Source organism: Staurois parvus, unplaced genomic scaffold (genome assembly GCF_062004578.1).
Source record: "Staurois parvus isolate SC_StPar_1 unplaced genomic scaffold, SC_StPar_1.0 ptg000937l, whole genome shotgun sequence".
Lineage (NCBI taxonomy): Eukaryota > Metazoa > Chordata > Amphibia > Anura > Ranidae > Staurois > Staurois parvus.
In genome coordinates this window covers 1,600,145-1,621,217 of record NW_028318733.1, presented here as the reverse complement: position 1 = coordinate 1,621,217, position 21,073 = coordinate 1,600,145, and the positions used below count along the sequence as shown (strand labels likewise).

General features: G+C 46.0%; 2 protein-coding genes across 8 annotated transcripts in view; both read right to left on the bottom strand.

Moving 5' to 3' along the window:
• Window positions 1–21,073, bottom strand: part of LOC149441903 (plasma protease C1 inhibitor-like) — a 565,702-nt gene that overhangs the window by 391,769 nt on the left and 152,860 nt on the right. The gene's annotated exons all lie outside the window — the stretch shown is intronic.
• LOC149441904 (uncharacterized) lies at window positions 9,763–13,440 on the bottom strand. Its single transcript, XM_089656775.1, has 3 exons — window positions 13,327–13,440; window positions 12,209–13,150; window positions 9,763–11,961 (listed from the first exon to the last, which is right to left on the bottom strand). Exons 1-3 carry the CDS (start codon window positions 13,438–13,440, stop codon window positions 9,961–9,963), a joined length of 3,057 nt encoding a protein of 1,018 aa, XP_089512901.1. The 3' UTR covers window positions 9,763–9,960.

Below are 21,073 nucleotides of genomic sequence, written 5' to 3'. Positions count from 1 at the left end.
ATGATTTCAAAGTCGGGGTACATGGTGATTTCAAGTGCAATTTGCAAGACATTCGACATCGATCTCTCAGCAAATTGCATGAAAAGTAGTGTATTCATTACTCTATTATTACTTGCGGCTCCTACCAAGTTTGAACCACAACAATATGAACGCTCCAATAGCGTGCTCATTGAGTGGGACTTGGCATGTGATTTGCACAACATGCAAGCTGTAAATCGTCTGCAAAGTCGCACCCTATTGTCTGCTATTAGAGTGACCACATGGGTGCATTTCAAACACTGATTTCTATAGTAGTACATGTACTACTTTAGTGGCAATTTGCATAGAGATCTGTGTCAGATGTCTTGAAAATTGCATTGAAATGGTCAACTTTACTGTAAGTTGCAGGATTTGTAAATCAGCTTTGCCCAGAGTGTAATGTTTGGTGATGTTTGATTTCTGGAGTGTTTTACCAATTGATGGGAAATTCACCATACTAGTCAAATCGATTTGTCATTTTCAGTATTGCATACAAGATGTGGTCATGTGACTGTCTTAACTCATGCGAGAATCTGGAGGGAATTGTGACCATAGTAGCAATAACGGTTCCAATTGGGGTTCCCTTTCACATCCCTGCTCAATGTTCTGTTGTATGCTGCACACGTACATTTCACTGTATATATCTTTCTGATTTGTGGGGCCTGTATACCAAGGGTTAATGCAGGTAGGAAGCGGATTCATCAGGTGAAAACACTTTCACTGACCAAACTAAGGTCAGTGGTGGGTGTGGCTTCATTGGGTGTGGGGTCTTGTTTGGCACGCTCCAAATACAACCTAGTTTATATAAAGATGTGCAGTAGGGAGTGATTTGGCCTGTTACTAGGCCGGGTGGTTTGTGACTAAGTCCTTGCTTGTAGTGGTTTGGGGGAGGAAGAGATTTTGTGCTGAATTGCCCCAGACACCACTCAGGCTGTGTTTGGAAGTGGGCTGGAAATGTTTGCATATTTTTGGCCTTGTAAAGTGTGTTTGTGTGTTATTGCACAATGATTGTGTTTTTTCTTTTTGCATTGAAAGCCTCACACGTCAATCGTTTTGTTTAAAATCTGCTCTTGTTTTAATTTTGCTTGCTTATTTAGACTCCAATGCATTTTTCTTACAAACCTGCTGACAAATGTATGTGTAGGGGGTTTGTAGAGGTGGGAGGGGATTTGTAGAGGTGGGAGGGGTTTTTCACATATGTCTTGTTTTCTTTATATTTTGATGTGTAGACTTTTTTGTGAATGGATCTTTATACTAAATGATTGTGTAAGTAAACCTTATGTGCACGAAAATGTTACTTGATTCATCTTCCCCTTTGTTTCCTGCTATAACCTGAGCACACACAGTTCATTAGAAGTATCTTTAGATTGTAAGCTCTTATGAGCAGGAGTGTTTTCTTTTTGCCACATCAATCCTATTTTTGTGACTCACCAAGATATTGACTGTACCTACTTGTTCCTGCTGACCAAATAAATGAAGATATATTTGATCAATAAATGTCTGACCGATGTTTTTGTGTTTATTTTATGTTCAATATATGAACAACCTTAATAGTTACTTTGTATACTTATATAATCTGCTCCAATGTAGCTTGTAAGAGCGTGAATATGCAAGTGGGTGCAAACTGGCTTTTTCAAAACCAAACAAAAAAATAAAAAACCTGCTTGCACCACAATATTATGTACTAATGAATGTCACATTCACTGTGCAGCCAGCTACAGGTTTTCTACAATTTGATTTACAGTAATAAAATAGTCCCCACTGTATGTTGATTTTTGGCCTTTGGCAACAAAGATATATTAGCCAAGGTTTAAAAAGAAAAAAAATCACTAAAACACACATTCGCGAAAGCTATCATAGCCGTGCATAGAAATGAGCGATCGTGCATAGATATGCGCGATCGTGCACAAATAAACGCCAAACAGGTGTCCCCCATGGCGCACGAGCAGCTATCCTCCTGGAAGTCCGTCATCTGGTGCGCACGCACCCGGAAGTGGTTGTGGGGAGTGTAAGTGGATGAGAAGTGGTTGGAGGTTTTGTGTTGGTTGAAAATTTTGATAACTTTATTGGCATTTGGACATGGCGAGAGCACAGTTCTCAACTGAGGAGATGATCCTTATATGTACAGTAACTGTGGCCATTGCAAATATGTTTATAACATGTGAGGGACAAGTAATTGTAATTTTGTGGGTGGGGCCTAGCAGAATCTCACTTGGTGCACATGCTACTTATCTGTACATTAGCTCCTGGGTATTGATGGGTCAATTATATTAACCACTTGCCTACTGGGTACTCCTACCCCCTTCCTGTCCTGGCCAATTTTCATCTTTCTGCACTGTTACCCTTTGAATGACAATTGTGCGGTCATGCCACATTGTACCCATCTTAAATTTGTATCAGTTTTTTCAGACAAATAGAGCTTTCTTTGGGTGGTATTGACTTGCTGCTGTGAGTTTTACTTTTTGCTCGATAAACCACAAAATAGCTCGTAATGAATAAAAGGCTGTTTATATTATAACATTTGGTAAACTGGTAATTTAGCAACACTGATGTGCGTTGATGAGGCGGCACTGCTGGCCACAGGTGGGCGGAACTGTTGGGTGGCACTGGTGGGCACTGATCATCGGGGCCGACCCCTGCTTTGATAACTGCTGGTTCTCGGCAGTACTTTCCACACATTCTGACAGCGTGATGAAAGTGCAGCCAAGACCCGGCAAATGCATTTCCCGGTGATCAGCGTGTCATTGGACATGGCTGATCACATGGTAAAAAGCCGCTGTGATTGGTCTTTACCACATCACGTGATCAGCTGTGTCCTTAGGACACAGCAATCACGGAGAGTGCGTTCTGCCAGGATGTCATATGACACCCTCCCAGAGCTGCCTGGATGCAGTGTAGCGTTATTCGGCTATCTGCGGTCGCCAAATAGGTAACCAGCTAGGCCTTCATGGCTAATCTTTGAATATCTGGACATGTATACTGCGTATAATGCATTACATTCTACAATGTGTTGGTGTACACGGTATCACAGTGTGCAATGTGTTGCTGGATTCTGCATGACAGTGGACAGCGTATCACAGTGTGCAATGCGTAGCTCCAGCCTGCATGACAGTGTACAGTGCATTACAGTCTACAATGTGTGGGTGTACACGGTATCACAGTGTGCAATGCGTTGCTCCATCCTGCATGACAGAGTACAGTGCATTACAGTCTACAATGTGTGGGTGTACACGGTATCACAGTGTGCAATGCGTAGCTCCAGCCTGCATGACAGTGTACAGTGCATTACAGTCTACAATGTGTGGGTGTACACGGTATCACAGTGTGCAATGCGTTGCTCCATCCTGCATGACAGTGTACAGTGCATTACAGTCTACAATGTGTGGGTGTACACGGTATTACTTTGTACAGAGTATTACAGTGTGCAATGCGTTGTACACTGCAGTGTGCACTAAAGCATTTTACACTCATGCACTGTACACACTAACGCATTTGACATTTCTAGTGTGCAATGCATTAGTGTGCAATGCCTTGGACAGTACAATGCATTTGCAGTATTGGTGTATGTTTATTAAGCACAGATAATTCATCTGATTTTAGTTATCAAGGAGAAGTCTTCTCTGTCCCCCTGTTTATGAGGTGGAGGACAATTGTTTTCCGAAGAGGAGAGGAGACATTTTTGCAAGGAGATCTGTATAGATTTCCAGAGATATGTGTAGATGGTTGAGGGGCTGCATGTGATCTCCGGAGATAATTGTGATTAATGATCACCTGAGTTAAACCAGTGAATGAAAAGTGTAAAAAAACATGGATTGAAAATAATCTGCACTGACCACTGTGCTTTGTCAAGCCACATATTGGCACATTCTGGTGTCACACAGATGCCATGTGAAATTTGCAGTGTTTTCTGTGCAAGCGCTGCACCGCATCACAACCGCAACCCCTTCATGTCACCTGCTGCGGCTTTCTAGGTGAAGTTACCAACACACCAATATTGGTACACAAAGCGTATTGCGATTTGCCAAATCGGATGGCATGCCTATTCACACCCATGTGCATACCCTGAAAAAGGGTCCTGCACATTTTTGGCCCGGATGCGGTGCAATTTGAGGTGTGCAAAATGTTTGTCTCTAATTGCAACGCACACAAATTGCATGTGATTTGCCCAGGAGTGCGGTGTTAGACCACAATGCATGTATGTGAAGCCAGAATAAAAGGATGTGGATTTTGTCTATTTTTACTTGCGCATGTTAACATTATGTAAGTGCATTTTTCTTCTGTTTAACATGCTATAGAAATGCAACATGCATTTGGATGGAGTGTTTTTGTATGTGCATTTTGGAAGTATTCTAAACACACATTGACCCTAGGGCCACGCCATATCTTATGCAGGCCATAGATGGGTCAAAAATCGGCCGATTTTTCGGCCGAAAATAAAATCGGCCGATTTTCGGATCGTTGGTGGGCTATTTGTTCGGCCGTTTTTCGGTATTTTGGCAGATTTTTTTTTTTACGATAAAGTTGGAAAAAAACGGCCGAATTTGCCGATCGGCCGATTTTTGCGGCAATGATGGGCAAATCGGCCGATTTTTTTACTGATAAAAAATCTGCACATGAGCAGTGACCTGCAAGAGGAAGACAAAAAGAAGAAAAAGAAGAAGAGGATGATGATGATGAAGATGATGAAGAAGAGGATGATGATGATGAAGAAGAAGAAGATGATGAAGAGGAAGAAGAGGATGATGATGAAGAAGAAGAGGAAGAAGAAGGATGAAAAATGAGAGGAATTCCAGTATGGCAAAAAGTGTCCCTGCAGAGAGCTCCGCTATTTCTTTGACAGTTCCTTGACATTTACAGCGGTTGCAACATTGTATCTATTTGTTTCCGAATAAAAACATCTGTATCCGAAATGGATACAAATACATTGTTGCAACCGCTATAAATGTCAAAGAACTGTCAAAGAAATAGCGGAGCTCTCTGCAGGGACACTTTTTGCTGGCTGTAGACGGGATGAAAATCGGCCGATTTTTTTTTTACCATTGCTGGTAACGTCGGCCGCTTGAACAACCGATTTTTCATTTTTTAAAAGAAAAATCGGCTGTTTTTCTCCCCGTCTATGGCCTGCATAAGCATTAGTGTGCCTGGGGGACCTTTGGCCTTTCCAAACACAGTAGATGCTCCAAGAATGTTTCCTTAAACTCTTGAAATGGTTAAAAAGGAAAGACACTCTAGATAGCCTGCACTGAGAATTGACTGTCATGATGACGTGTCAATGATTATTTGCTCTCATTTTTCAGGAGTGGTACTGCTTGCGGTTGAAGCTGGTAGAAATCCACCTTCACGTCCTCCACTCACCTTCACTTGTGGCCAGTGGATATTTTGTGGCCGCAGGCAAGAACTGGCATCGAGGACCTGCATAATGACCCTGGCATGCCAGAGGTGGTTTGGAAGCAGCACAGCAATTTGACCATCCCTTTCCTCTATGTTGGTTTTAGGGGTGCAGAATTGCTTCTCGTTCGTGAACGGACTGTCGCCGGATATCAGAGTCCCCATATTTTCAAGATATGTTTTAGCCATGTTGGCTTATTTTTATGTTATTTTCCAAGTGTGTCGCACCTAACCGCACAGTAGTGTGGTGCCATGCGTATTTGTGGCTGTGAATGGGGCTGTTTTTAATAGACGTGTGTAGGTGCAACAACGTTTTCATCATGGTACCTGCGCACATCTACACAGGGCATTGCATTTCTTTGCTGTTCTGGAAAATGTGTGTTCTTGCATGCGTTTCTGCACCACCAATGGTGTGAACAAGTCCTAAGGGCTGGTTCACACTATAGAAACAGTCTAGATGTGTTCCTGATGGGTTTTTTTCATGCCCTTTTGGCATGCATGTTTAGTGTGTTCCAGTACATTTTGGATGCGTTTTGGACATGTTTACATTGCATTTTTGTATCCCTTCCACTTATTTTTTTCTATTTTCTTTGTATTCAATGTAGTTAGGGACATGTGCGTTTTAGTACATTCAAGGACGTTTCAATGTGTTCCAGTACAGTTCTGTGCAGAAACAATGCAGCGTGGTCAACTTTGTTTACAGCACCTGCAATGCATTGAAAATGCAAGCGCTGATGTGAACTATGACATTGACAACCATATAACCTTCTTTCTGTGCGTTTGTGATGCTGAAAAAGCAACTGAAACACATGTAGTGTGAACTGGCCCTAAAGGTTATTAGAGGTCAGGGAACAGGACTGACCAGGAATTGTGAATTCAATCAGACTAGTGGTGAGATACAATCAGCAATTGTATAATAATGTGAGATCTGAGCTGTAGCTGATAGAAAATGAGACACATTCACTTGATCAGTAAATAGATAGTTAAAGAGTGGGGCGGTGATCCATAGATTTGCATATGGGACAGGTGATGATGGGGTGGGGGAGGGGGTCAAGTTGTATAAGGAGACAGATTTAAAAGAGAAAAAAGTTACAATGAAATATACACGGCATGAAACTTGCACATGACCTAATTGGCAGAAGAACAGTACGCAAGTAACATTCATCCACTTTCTAGTCATTAGGCAAAATCATAATTGATTGATCAATATTCCTGCCACAACCCAGAAAATTGATCTCCATTTTTTTGGGATGTTGCCAAGACTGGGATTAGAACCCATGACCCAAATGCTGTAAGTTCTGAGCTCTAACCACTAAACCACTGTGGGAAACACAGTTTGAGTTATAATGTAGAATAGTTACATTGTTTAAAAATGATAAAGCGAGCGCTGGTCAAATGATATAGACTAGTAAAATGGTCTTACACAAGATAAATATAACCACGAACAGTAGTGCATGAACTCGTGAAAGGTCATCCACCCCTGTGACAGTGTACTACACTATTGAGCACCTTTCTGGCTCCTGTGGCTGAGCTAATTCCTCCCCAGGACCATTTGGGCACCCACCCTGATGGATGGATGGATGGATGGATGGATGGATGGATGGAGCTGGATGACTAACCCATAGCTGCCAGCATACCGCTGCACCCCCAGATGTGCGATGTGTATAACCCATGCACATTAATACTTTTGTTCTGGTGAGTGTAGACCAGTCCCAAGGGTGGTTTACCTTTCACGAGTTCATGCACTACTGTCCGTCACGGAGAGAACACATGTGCCATTCATAGGCACTCTCTGAGTTGGTACTCTCACACCAAGGACATTCCATTATTCAGGAATAATTATATGAACTTATTTTAGCACGATTTACCAGTTTACATCAGTATTGCAATTCTTTACACTTTTTGGTTTTTACATGCGTTCATTATTGATCACATGCATTTATAGCGCTGCACTTGTCTTTAACATAGAATAGTTATGTGATTAAAGAGAATGAAGATATATAACTATATTGGGAAATTAGAAGTATATAAATTATTTGAGATATAAGTGTGAAAATGTTTAACATTTGAAAATAGAATGTATGACATTCATTAGTAAATGCAATACTTTCCTGATCATTTTGGAGAAACAGCAAAAAAAAAAAATAGCAAAAGAGAATTTTCAGAATGTAATAGTACAGCTGTATTAGAATTTTCTATCAGAAAAACGCCAATGTGAATAAAGCCCGCGCCTGTGCGCCATCTAGCGAATATATCCGGTATTGCACCTAAAAATGTGCCAGACAGGATACCTCATTCACTAATGGCAAAGTAGTCAGTAGACGCTCGTTAATGAGCTTGCTAGACGCTGGTCAGACCACTGATTGATTGACCGGAGTCTGCCTGAATGGTCAGTCTCTGCTATTACACTCACATCTTAGTGAATCAGGGCCTCTCAGTCCAGTTAGTTCTGATGAAGAAGGCATGGCCTTTGAAACGCATCAGCTGTACTGAGTGTCTACCCCCATGATGGGTTTCACGCTGGCTATTTGTCTCTGAAGTCCCTTGGTGGACTTACATGCCTGATTTTATTCGCTGTTTGTGAGTACCATTCTTTTATTAATAAATTTTGGTTACTGAGGTAATGAGCAAGCTTGGTGCGCTTCTCGTTTTTGTTTCACTTTGCAGTGCTGTATGTTAAACACAGTAGACATGACCGAGTGCCGTCTGTCAGTGGACTCCACACAGAGATTTACTATTGAACAGCGTCTAAAAAGAAAGCGCCCACGGCAGACGGCTAAAATGTGTTCTGCACATGCGCATTTATATCGGGCCATAGATGCTGGAAAAGCGTTTATTTCTTCACTGTCACGACTTACTTTAAAAAACGATTTTTTTGCACATTTAAAAATTTTTTTGAAATGTACAATATTGTTTAAAGTGAAGTCCTGATATTTGGCAAAAAAAATTCCAATGTGAACATGTCTCTGCAGTGATTTTTTGTGGTGTTAGACGTGCTTCTTAGCATGTCTGCTATTTGAGACTGATTCCTGGAGTGTGTCTGGTTAGTAAATTCGCTTTTGCGTCTACTTGTTGACACTCTCTTTAGTAAATGTCTTTGCCGTCTAAAAGTAGACGGTCGCTATTAAAAAGTAGACATTAGCCCACGGAAATGCGCCTAGGCACAATAGTAAATCAGGGCCTTTTTGTTCACATGAAAAAAAAACCAAGTTACACTTACGGTAACGTCTTTTCCAGGAGTCTTTCAGGCCAGCACTCTGAGAGACCTCGGCTCCTCCCCATCTGAGGAAACACCTCCACCTACAATAAAAAAGCTCCACTCCCCTCTGACCTCAGTTCTCCAAGCATCCTCCGGTCATCTGGGGAGACACAATGCGAGACAACATAATCACAATAAGCCATCTTCACATAACCAATATCAACAGTGGGTGGGAAACCGGTGCTGGCCTGAAAGACTCCTGGAAAAGACGTTACCGTAAGTGTAACTTGGTTTTTCCCCTACCGTCTTTCAGGCCAGCACTCTGAGAGGATAAGCGAGTACTCACCCTTCGGGCGGGCTAACTGCTTGTAAGACCTTACGACCAAAGTCCTGCTCCTGCACCGAGACCAGGTCCAGTCTGTAATGCTTGGCAAATGTGTCATAGCTGGACCATGTTGCCGCTCTGCAAATCTGCCCTGGGGAAACCCCTGCTAACTCTGCCTGGGTAGCCGCCACAGCTCGGGTGGAATGTGCCTTGATACCCTCCGGGACCTCCAGGCCTTCTGCCTGATATGCTCCTGTAATCGCCAGCCGCAGCCAGCTGGCCAGCGTCCTTCTAGACGCCTTCTTGCCTCTTCTAGCCCCCTTAAAAAAAACAAAAAGGGATTCGGTGCTTCTGAACTCCCTAGATTTCTCTAGATACTGGAGAACGCACCTTCTGACATCTAAACAATGATACCTCTCCTGATCTACCCCCACCGGGTTAGGAAAAAATGAGGGAAGGACAATGTCCTGTTCCCTCTGGAAACTCCGAGCTACCTTCGGAATGAAGGACGGGTCTGGTCTGAAAACGATCCTGTCTGAAAAAATACGGAGATAGGGTGTTCTGATCGAGAGGGCCTCCATCTTACACACCCTCCTCGCCGTGGTAATCGCCACCAGAAAAGCAGTCTTAATGGTGAGCTCACCTATCGGACAGGACTCCAAGGGCTCGAACGGAGCCCTAGTCATCCCCCCGAGCACCTTGGCCAAATCCCACACTGGAAATGGTCTGGACCTCGGAGGCCTCTGCCTCACCAGAGCTTTGAAAAACCTACTCACCAACGCCTCCCTGGCCAGGGGCGTCTCCAAGAACACACTGAGGGCCGTGACCTGGCCCTTGAGCGTGCTGACAGACAATCCCTTGTCCGCTCCCGCCTGCAGGAATTCCAACACAGAAACCAAACTATGGGTTGCCACAGCTGTCCGGTCACACCAGGCTGTAAAGCAACCCCAGACCCTACCATAAATGGCCTGGGTCTCCTCCTTCCTACTGGCCAGTAATGTCGCCACCACCCTAGGCGAGAACCCCTTTTCTAAGAGGAGCTGCTGCTCAGAAACCAGGCCGTTAACCGCAATCTTCCTACGCTGGGGCAAAGAACCGGCCCCTGTGTTAACAAATCCACTCTTGGAGGCAGCTCCCAGGGTGGACGAGAGGCCAAACTCTTCAGGGTCGCAAACCACGCCCGCCGCGGCCAGAAGGGAGCTATCAGGATTAACGAGGTCCCCTCTGTCCTGAATTTCCTCAGGACCAGGGGGAGCAAAGGAACCGGGGGAAAGGCGTAACAAAGCCGGTAGTCCCACCTCTGACCTAATGCGTCCACCGCTCTGGACCCGTCCCAGCGGGATAGAGAGAAGAAATTTGGGACCTTGTTGTTCCTTCCGGAGGCAAAAAGGTCCACATCCGGGGATCCCCACCTTCGCACAATCTCCTGAAAGACATCGGGGTTCAAGGCCCATTCCGACTCCCTGAGCCGAGTCCTGCTCAGGAAGTCTGCCTTCTGGTTCAGCTCCCCCTTTAAGTGTATCGCAGACAGGGACGCCAAATTCAGCTCTGCCCAGGACAACAGTGTCGCCGCTAAGGCCCCGAGGGCCTTGCTCCGCGTCCCTCCCTGCCTGTTTATATAAGCCACTGCCGTGGCATTGTCCGTCAGGACACGCACGTGCTGGCCCGTGACCTCCGCCTGGAAGGAGTGCAGAGCCTCCCACACTGCCCTCAATTCCTTCCAATTCGAGGATTTGTCCTTCTGCCCTAAGGACCATTCCCCCTGAGTCACCAAATTTCCCAGGTGGGCTCCCCAGCCCCTGGCGCTGGCATCCGTAGTGACCTCCGCGGAAATCGGAAAGCACCACAACAGCCCCTGAGTTATGCTGGACGATCTCCTCCACCACCATAGAGACCTTTTCACACTGGGGGGCACCAAGACCCTGCGTTCTAGGGAGTGACACTTCCTGTCCCAAACCCTCAGGATCCACAACTGGAGGGGACGCATATGCAGACCTGCCCACTGAACTGCCGGAATGGACGCTGTCAGCAATCCAAGTACCGACATGGCCTGTCTTATGGACATCGACCTGCTCCCCTGCAGTAATCTGACTCCGGCCTCCAACTTGGTGACTTTTTCCAAAGTCAGGCTGGTCTTTTGGTCTACCGAGTCTAGAGTGTAGCCCAAGTAAATCACCTTCTGAGAAGGCACCAGGCAGGACTTCTCCAGATTCAAAATCCACCCCAAGCTTTCCAGATGGTTCCTCACTATAACCAGGTCTTGCCGTAAGTGAGCCTCTGAATCCGCGAAGAGCAGCAAATCGTCCAGATAGGCCACCACTGAAATCCCCCTCAAGCGGATAGAAATCAGTGCCTCCGACAGAACCTTGGTGAATACTCTTGGCGAGGAGGAAAGGCCGAATGGAAGAGCCCTGAACTGCCAGTGTCGAACCCCTTCCTCCCCCCCCACTGCCAACCTGAGGAACCTCTGAGAGGCTTCCGCCACGGGCACGTGTAGGTAGGCGTCCTTCAAGTCTATGGATGCCATGAATGCACCTGGTGGGATTAGGGACCTGATCGTAAAAATGGAATCCATGCGGAACCTCCGGTAACGCACTGACTTGTTCAAGGGTTTCAGGTTCAAAATCAGTCTGAACGCCCCAGACGGCTTTTGAACCACAAACACATGGGAATAAACTCCCTTCCCTCGCTCCGCTACCGGAACCCTGGAGATGACCCCCTGGGACTCCAGAATCTCCAAAGCGCCCACCAGAGCCGCGTCCTTCGTCGGATCCCTTGGACGGGTCGTCACCAGAAAAGTCTCGGGTGGCGGTCTCAGAAATTCCAACCGGTAACCCCTTCGGATGACATCCAAAATGAAGGGGCTGGTGACCACGGCTTCCCACTGTGGGAGGAATGCCGCCAATCTTCCCCCCACAGGAGGAACCAAGTCACCTTGGTTTTTGGGGCTGCTCAGGAGGGCGAAAAATCGCTCCCCCTCTTCCCCTACCTCTCTGTCCCGCCGACCTACCCTGACCAGGCGGTCGCAGGCTCAGCCTCTTTGCCGGGCGGGCCTTCCGTGTCCCCCCCTCCTGCATTTTCCTCTTGAGGGGGAAGGACTTTTTCCTATCAGCTGTCCGGTCCAATAATTCCTCCAACCCCGGGCCGAACAGACAGTCTCCTGTGAGGGGGATGCCGCATAACCTAACTTTTGAAGTGATGTCCCCCTGCCATGTCTTTAGCCACAGCGCCCTTCTGGCTGAATTGGTCAGGGCAGCAGACCTGGCCCCCAATCTCACCGACTCTGCGGAAGCATCCGCAATATACCCCACTCCTTGCAAAAGGGTCTCAAAAGAGGCCAAGATTTTTTCCTTGGGAGAGTCTGCCACAATATGGGCCTGTAATTGCGTAAGCCAATACTCTAAGTTCCTGGCCACCACTGTCGTAGCCATGGCCGGCTTCAGGTTGTACAGGGTCGAGTCCCAGGCCTTCCTAAGGAGAGACTCTGCCCTTCTGTCCAATAAGTCTGGTAAGACCCCCATGTCCTCAAACGCTAGGTCAGTTCTCCTGGTTGTTTGGGAAAAGGCCGCGTCTAGCCTGGGGCTCTTGTTCCAGACCGCCTCCGGGTCTTCCGAAAACGGAAACCTCCTCCTCAATGCTTTTGAGAAGAACGGTTTCCTTTCCGGGTCTTGCCACTCCTTCTTAATCGTGTCTACCAAAATGTCATGCACAGGAAACATTCTGTGCTGGTGCTCCTCCAATCCCTGATACATTTGGTCGTGGAGAGATAAGGCCTTAACCTCCTCCTTAATGTCCAGGGTTTCGTATATAGCCCCCAGGAGCTCATCAACCTCCTCTAGGGTCAACTTATACCGGGAGGGGCCCCTCCCTTCCTCTGAGGGACCCTCACCCGCTGATTCCTCCTCAGACTGGGAGTCCCCCACTGGTTCCTCCCCAGTCATAAGGGGTTCCCGACGACTCACCGAAGCCACCTGGGGGGGGGGGGGAAGTGTAGGTAATGGGAGGGCAAACCTCTCCATGAGGGACTTGAAGGAGTCGAAGGTGGTAGCCAACTCCTTCACTGACCTAGCTAGGTCCCCCTGTTCCGGCTTCTCCTCCCTCACCAACCCCTGTATACATGGGCCACAAAGAACCTTTCGCCAAGATTCTTTTAGAACTTCCTTACAGGAAGGGCATCTCCGCTTGGGCTCCTGGTGCCTAAGTTTAGCTCGGGCCTTGCCCTGCAAGACACAAAAGAAAAGGGGGAAGGAGGGAAGCCCAATCAGTCCGACACTAAACACCCCCCCCCCCCCCTGCTTCCCGGCAGAGCAACAAGGGCCTGAAAAACCGCAGACCCCTTGCCCTACCTTCTGCTAGGGGCCCACAGGTAGGGGAGGCCTCCACTGAGGCACCTTACCTGCGACTGGCTGGTGCTGGCATCTCCTGGTCCCGGTGCCTCCGACATCCCGAACCGGAGGGTGGTCGCCTGGTGCAGGTCTGTCCCCCAGACCGCTGTGCACCGCACCGCCATATTCGAATTTCGCGCCGCCGTGGTGTGGAGGCCGCGACCGGAAGCGGAAGTCGCGGCCCTGGGCGAAGCCCCGCCCCTTCCGCCGGAAACCGCCGTCTCCCGACGTCCGGCCCGGCAAAGCCCTCAGACCGCCAGCATGGGAAGGAGCGGAACTCCCCCCGATCCTCCCCAGACCTCACCACGGCCACCCCGACACCCCCCCTCGCCGGAGGGGGTCGGGGGGCGAAGAGCAGGTAAGTGCCCTGTCCCGTCCCCCGGGATGCACTCTCACTGCTGGCAGCCTGCCCTGGGAGGATATGCAGCCGGACACTCCGGCCTTCACTCCCGGCTGCGTCGGGCCTCACAGCCGGCTATCCGGCCCTCGGCTCCCCTATCGTCCTCCTGCGCCTCCTCGTGTCTCCCCACCGGAGGAAACACCTGAACTGAGGTCAGAGGGGAGTGGAGCTTTTTTATTGTAGGTGGAGGTGTTTCCTCAGATGGGGAGGAGCCGAGGTCTCTCAGAGTGCTGGCCTGAAAGACGGTAGGGGAAAAAAATCTGTATTTTTTGCTAGAAAATTACTTTGAAGCCCCAAAAATTATATATTTATTTAAAGCAGACACCATAGAGAATAAAATGGTGGGTGCTACAATTTTTTATGTCACATAGTACTCGCACAGAGATTTTTTAAAAGCAATTTTTTTAGAAAAAAACAACACTTTACTTTTAAAGCACAAAAACACAATATATTGGCCAATTACTTGGTAAAATATAAAAGATGATGGTATGCCGAGTAAATAGATACCACACACAACATGCTTTAAAACTGCTCATGCCCCGTGCAATGGCGACAAACTGCATACATCTTTAATATCCATAGGCAACGCTTTAAAAGCCTTTGCAAGTGACCATTTCAGATTTACAGAGGAGGTCTAGTGTTAGAATTACTGCCCTTGATCTGACATTTGCGGCGATACCTCACATGCATGGTGCAACCGCTGTTTACATACCGCCACAGGGTCAATGCGGGGGGGGGGGGTGTTTCTTTTTTTAAGTTATTTTGATATTTTAAATTATTTTTACACTGTCCCTTTAATTTTTTTTTTATTTGATCACTTTTTATGCTATCACAGGGAATTCAAATATCCCCTATAACGTCAATGGGCATTGTCATATATTCTTTTTGAGTCAGACTGTAGATATCTCCTCTGCCCTTACATTATCTAATCTCACCAAGATCGATGTGATCAGATGCTTTCCCAATTTTCAAATGGCGCCGTTTATATCCTATGAAACTGAAGTGATGAAATGCTTGTAGCTTCCGATTTCTTAGACTATAGAGATAATTGGCACCATTCCAGTCTCCAGTCAGCTCTATGGTCATCTGGCAGAAACATCGGCTGCATTCTCAGGTTCCCCCGATGGCCCGGACTGCCCGAGAAGGCCATGGAAGGCATCGGGGGAGGGGGGCATAATCTCCCACTGCTTGTAAAAGCAATCCTGCAGCTACTTAGCCACTAGGATTGCTTTTACATGAAAGCCAATTGCCAGCTGAAAAAAAAAAACTATACTAGGATGATGCCTGCAGCTGTAACCAAAGTCCAGTGATGTACCAGTACGTCGCTGTTCCTTGTTGAGTATATATGCTATGTTCTTTTTTTAATTTTTTTGTATGCAGTCTGTGGGCTGAATGAAAAAAAGAGAAGAAATCTCTGCCCAAAAAAGTGTGTGGTATTCCCACCATTAGATTATATCGCCCTGCATCCACCCACTTCTACTGGTGGGCACACATTAGGTCGCACTGTGCCACATACGCCAGTTCCAAGATTGTACAAATGTCTAAGTAATGGCATGCTTGAATAAAAATTGTCCATGTATAAGTGATACCCCATATTGAAAAAGGATGACACCAAGTCCCAAACTATCTTGCCACTACTCCCCATGTAGTCCAGGCATCCAGGGGGCTCCACGTGACTATCTTTTCCCTTGTAAATCCGAAACTTATATGTAAAGGTCTGACAAGGTTTGAATTTGGGCTGGCGGCGATAAATTGTGCATATAAATTGCTTTGATCCACAATCAATGCATACATATATTCTGTGAAAAACCGCTCCAAAAAATCAAGGGGAGTAGTTAAATTTGCTGTTTCCACCTGAATTCCGGGTTGGGCAGTGAATGGGGGGAGTACAGGTGCTGCAGAATTTGTGGAAAGCCAATCGGGATTTGCAAGCACATCTGGAAGGATACTTGGGGCTCTACAGGCCTGTGTGTGAATTCTTGGTGGTTGCGGGACAATACTTGTGCTCACCACCACACCAGCTTGTACTGCACTTATGGGACTCGCCACGTCACCAAGCGATACTACAGTGCTGGTATGTGAAAGACCAGGATGTACTAGGCCACTGGTGATTGCCAGTTCCCCAAAAAGTAGTGCGGCACTAGTACTGGCACTCTGCTGCATATGAGAGTCATCAAAATTTACCAGCAAGTGCTAACAGAGATCAGGCCTGATTCTGCCAACACTGCGGTTTTGTGTGCACTGTATCAAGTGACAGTGACCTACTGACACTGTACTTGCTGGGGGAGAAGGGTGGGGGGGGGGAAGCGTAGGGGCTAAACGCAGCTGCTGGCAGGTGTCGGGGCTGATCCCGCTAATGCTGCATTTTTGGGGACACTATACTAAAGTGAACGCTGGTATAGTGCTGATCTGATCAAAGATATTGATCCGTTCAGACATTATACTAGCAATGGAAGTTTATTGTGTATGAGCGTGTTCCTGGCAATCAAGGGGTTAAACGTGATTACTGGTGCACTGACGGGCAATCTGATGCTATCTGGGAGTGGGAGGGGCGTGAAAACCATGGGAGTGCAAATCACGTGTATATATATATATATATATATATATATATATATATATATATATATATATATTCACACACACACACACACACACATATATATACATATACACACAAACACACACATGATTTTGCGCACCCGTGATGCCCTGTAGCAGTATTTCTGTTATAGGGTGGTCAGGAAGCGGTTTGGGTTACGGCGCTGCGGTACTTTAACTGACAACTGTGAGATCATGCAATGCTGCACCCAAATGAAATTTATGTCTTTTTTTCCCCCACGAATTGAGCTTTCAGTGGTATTTGATCACCTGTGTGGTTTTTTTTTTGCGCTATAAAAAAAAAAAAAAAGCACCGACAATTTCGGGGAAAAAAAATTTTGGACTTTTTGCTATTAAACATGTCCAGTAGAAGAAAAAAAAATCAAAACCAAATTTCGTCATAAATTTAAGCCAAAATGTATTCTGCGACATGTCTAACAAACCCATATACGTGTAAATTAATTGGTTTACCTGAAAGTTAAAGCATTTACAAATGGCGGTATATATACTGGAATTTTTTTTTTTTTTTTAATACTAATAATGTCGGTAATCAGCGACTTATGGTGGCATTCATAGACTTATGGAGGCGATCAGCGACTTATGGTGGGAATACGGCAGACATTCTGACACTGGTGGGGAGCTGACTTGGGGTCACTGACATCCCCAATGACACCAATACAGTGATCATTGCAAAAAAAACCCACTGACTCTGTACTAATGGCACTGGGGAGGAAGGGGTTAACATTTGAAGGCAATCAAAGGGTTAACTGTGTGAGGGGAGTTTTTTACTAGGGGGCGGGGGGTGTGTACTTCACAGTAACACACTGATCCAGAACGCTGAGCTCAGCGAACTGGACCAGTGTGCTCAAACTGACAGGGAGGAGAGCTGCAGTGTAAACACTGCAGCCGCACTCCCCGTCAGTGATTGACGGTAATCACCGGCCAGGACCCGGTGATTGACACCCATGGCCACGATCACCGGTGCAGGTAGGGCGGTTGCTCGCCTCGCGTGCACCCCCTACTCGCAATGCAAAATCACGTATATGTACTGTGGCTGGTCGGCAAGCGGTTAAAATAGACACATAAGCTGGAAGTATGCAGCAGCTCACAGAGGTCACTTTTCTTATCTTAATCACAGTGGGCCAAAAAAAGGGTGGTGGATAACGGCTTATTTCTTTCACTTTTCTCAGGATCTGCCAGTGTTTGCTTGTTTCTGTTAGTTCACTTAAAAGAGGGTGCTGTTGAAAATAGTTAAATAAATACATAAAGCTAATTGAAATAAATTGAAACCCATGCGCTGCCTAAATAATAGGACAAAGTGTAATGAGTGTGACAATGATGGCTGCTTCTAACATCAAATTGTGTTCCCACAATAAAGACAAATCAAAAATAAACAAGTGATGTTGTGGTGCACAACATCACTTGTTTATTTTTAAATAAATACATATATTTTACTAATGAACATAATCTTCTTAGCTGTGCTTCTATCCTTATAATATCTTCCTATATGCACACTGTATTTTAAAATGTAAATGTTACATACTGCATATACAATAGAGCACTGCCTAAATTGTAGGTGATAGAGATATATATATATATATATATGCACCTGCAACTAATTAATAGGTTAATAATATGCTTCTTGTAGAACCACACCCATTTAAATGAATGGGGCACCCCTAAAGTACATTCTATATTGTACATTCTATATTAAAATTGTATTTTTTGATGAGTACTAGCATCAAACAGTAGAGCTTTAAAGGACACTGCCACTCACTATTCTTCTTTCTAAAGGTCTTTTTTGGCCCAGTTTTATTTAAAGAAAGTTCAAATGCAAAACTCACCAGTTTCCCACGCAGGGAAATAGCTCTCTTATATGCAAGAACAAAGATATGCCTTCCAGATTGCACTTGCAGCACTGCCACTCTAGCCTTACACTCCAGGCCCTTGTCTGTCTTCTACAGAGTGTTGGCTCACCGACTCTGTCCACACATCCAGCAGCCCTTGCTGCTTTGGCTCCCACAGCTCTCCTAGGTGGAGTTCTCCTTACTTCTGGGCCAGAGCTCCAGTCTGTCAGGGTGGAGCCCAGAATCATGGTCAGGTCAACATGAAAAGCCTAGCACACACCTGACCAATTAGTGTGCTGGCTATTCACAAAGCCCAGATCCAGGATTGGAGATTTCATCCCTCCCAGATCACTTTGAAATCTCTAGGCTCCAGCTCCCAAAACAGACTTTACTAAACACTGAGGAGACTGAAAAACCAGTTTCCTCTGCACATGACACAAGCTCCCTGGAGCCCCTCAACCTGCCTTGCTGAGGATGCAGGGTCGTAATATATATATATATTTATTGTGGGGTTAGCTCAGGTGGGGGGGGGGGGGAAATCACCTTCCCTGGGAAAAAGGTAGACTGCACAGCAAGCTTTCTTTAAAATCCAACTGGTCGTCAGTTTTAATCAAAGGTTGCAAATATCAAAAACAGTCCCAGGTCACAAGAAGCTTCTTGCTGTAGCCCTGCCTGATTTATACCACCTGCTGGTGTTCATCAATGGACCACAAAACCGGGTCCGGAACCACCTCAATGATAGTGGCCCAGAAAACCTGGAGTGGACTTCACCTTATTCTCCCAGATATGCCTGCATGCGAGGTGACACATAGACCCTGATTTACTAATATGCCTAGGCGCATTTCCGTGGGCTAACGTCTACTTTTTAATGGCGACCATCTACTTTTAGATGGCAAAGACATTTACTAAAGAAAGCGTCAACAAGTAGATGCAAAATCGAATTTACTAACCAGGCACAATCCAGAAATCAGTCTCAAAAAGCAGACTTGCTAAGAAGCACGTCTAACACCACGAAAAATCACTGCAGAGACATGTTCACATTGAAATTTTCTTTGCCAAATATCAGGACTTCACTTTAAACAATATCTTACATTTCAAAAAAAATGTAAAATGTGTAAAAAATAGTTTTTAAAGGAAATCATGACAGTGAAGAACTAGACGCTTTTCCAGCGTCTATGGATGGATATAATGCGCATGTGCAGAACACATTTTAGCTGTCTGCCGTGGGCACTTTCTTTGTAGATGCTGTTTAACCAGTTCCCGCCAGGCCTATAGCCAGATGGTGGCCGAAACAACACGTCATCCCTCCGGGTGGACGCCATATGGTGTCCTTTCAGGCACAGAGCAGTTTGTCTGCACGCAGGGCCGCTTTGCAGCTCGATCTGTCACTGGCCGTGTACCTCGGACACGGCCAATGACAGACCTGTGTACCGGCCCCATTTCCAGTACCATGTGACCTGCTGTGACCAATCACAGCAGGTCACATGACAGTTGTATACAATGGATGGCTTCCTTTCATGCCATCCATTGTATACTAGTGTGTCTAGCTGTGAATTGTCACAGCGATCACATGCACAAGCTGGGCCAATACATCTTGGCCTAAACTTATGAAGAACATTTATTTGCAAATTTTTATAACAGAAACAAAGAAAAACGTGTTTTTTTTCAAAATTTGTTAATTTAGCAAAAAATAAAAACCCCAGTGTTGATTAAATACCACCAAAAGAAAGCTCTAGTTGTGTGAAGAAAATGATAAAATTTTAGTTTGGGTACAGTGTTGTATGACCACACAATTGTCATTTAAAGTGTGAGAGCGCTGAAACCTGAAAAATGGCCTGGGCAGGAAGGGGGTAAAAGTTCCCTCTATGGAAGTGGAGAATAGTAAATCTCAGTGTGGAGTTCTTTGACAGACGGCATTTGATTGCGTCTACTGTGTTTAACAAACAGCACTATTTGTAGTTAGGCATATCTTTATGTATTCTAATTTGATTTCCTTAGTTCTATTGATTCTGTTTTTGTTTCTTATCCTTTATAATTATTTCTGTAATGATTTTACATATTTCGAAGGTCTAGATAATATATATTTTGACAGCTGAATCTAAAAATAAAGGTTCGCAATTAAAAAAATAGAAAAAAACGGCGTGGCAGGTCAGGAAAAGGGGGGGGGCTCTTCCCCACAACAATATGTAAGGGGCGGGCCACCCGGGGACATCACCCACATTCCAAACCCCAGAAACCACTAAACAGCTCATCCACTCCCTCATCATATCACGACTCGACTACTGCAACTCCCTCCTCACTGGCCTACCTCGCCGCTGGCTATCCCCGCTTCAGTCGATCCTGAATACGGCTGCCAGACTCATTCACCTTTCCAACCGCTCCATCTCCGCCACCCCCCTCTGCCAATCCCTCCCCTTTCTTCCGATTGCGCAACGGATCAAATTCAAAATCCTAACACTGACGTACAAAGCTGTCCACCATACTGCCCCGAACTACATCACTGACCTAATGTCCAAGTACCGCCCAGCACGCACACTCCGCTCCTCACAAGACCTCCTTCTCTCTAGTTCCCTGGTCTCCTCCTCCCATGCCCACCTCCAGGACTTCTCCAGGGTGTCACCCATCCTCTGGAACTCCCTGCCCCAACCCATGAGATTATTACCTACTCTCCTCTCCTTTAGGCGCACCCTGAAAACCCATCTCTTCAGGGAAGCCTACCCCACCCCCTGCTAACCTGCCGACCTCCTCCACTCTTCCTACCACTCCATCCCACACAGCTATCTCCTCCTGTACCACTATCCACTCCCTCCTAGATTGTAAGCTCGAAAGAGCAGGGCCCTCGATCCCCTCATGTTTTGCATTGTATTGGTATTGTTCTGTCCCCCTTTGTAATGTACAGCGCTGAGCGAACCA

Coding starts and splice junctions, on each gene's coding strand:
- LOC149441904 (XM_089656775.1), bottom strand. CDS start 13,440: ATGGCGGTGCGGTGCACAGCGGTCTGGGGGACAGACCTGCACCAGGCG. Junction 13,151..13,326: donor CCAGCACCAGCCAGTCGCAG/GTAAGGTGCCTC, acceptor TGTGTCTTGCAG/GGCAAGGCCCGAGCTAAACT. Junction 11,962..12,208: donor CGGATGCTTCCGCAGAGTCG/GTGAGATTGGGG, acceptor CAAAGAGGCTGA/GCCTGCGACCGCCTGGTCAG.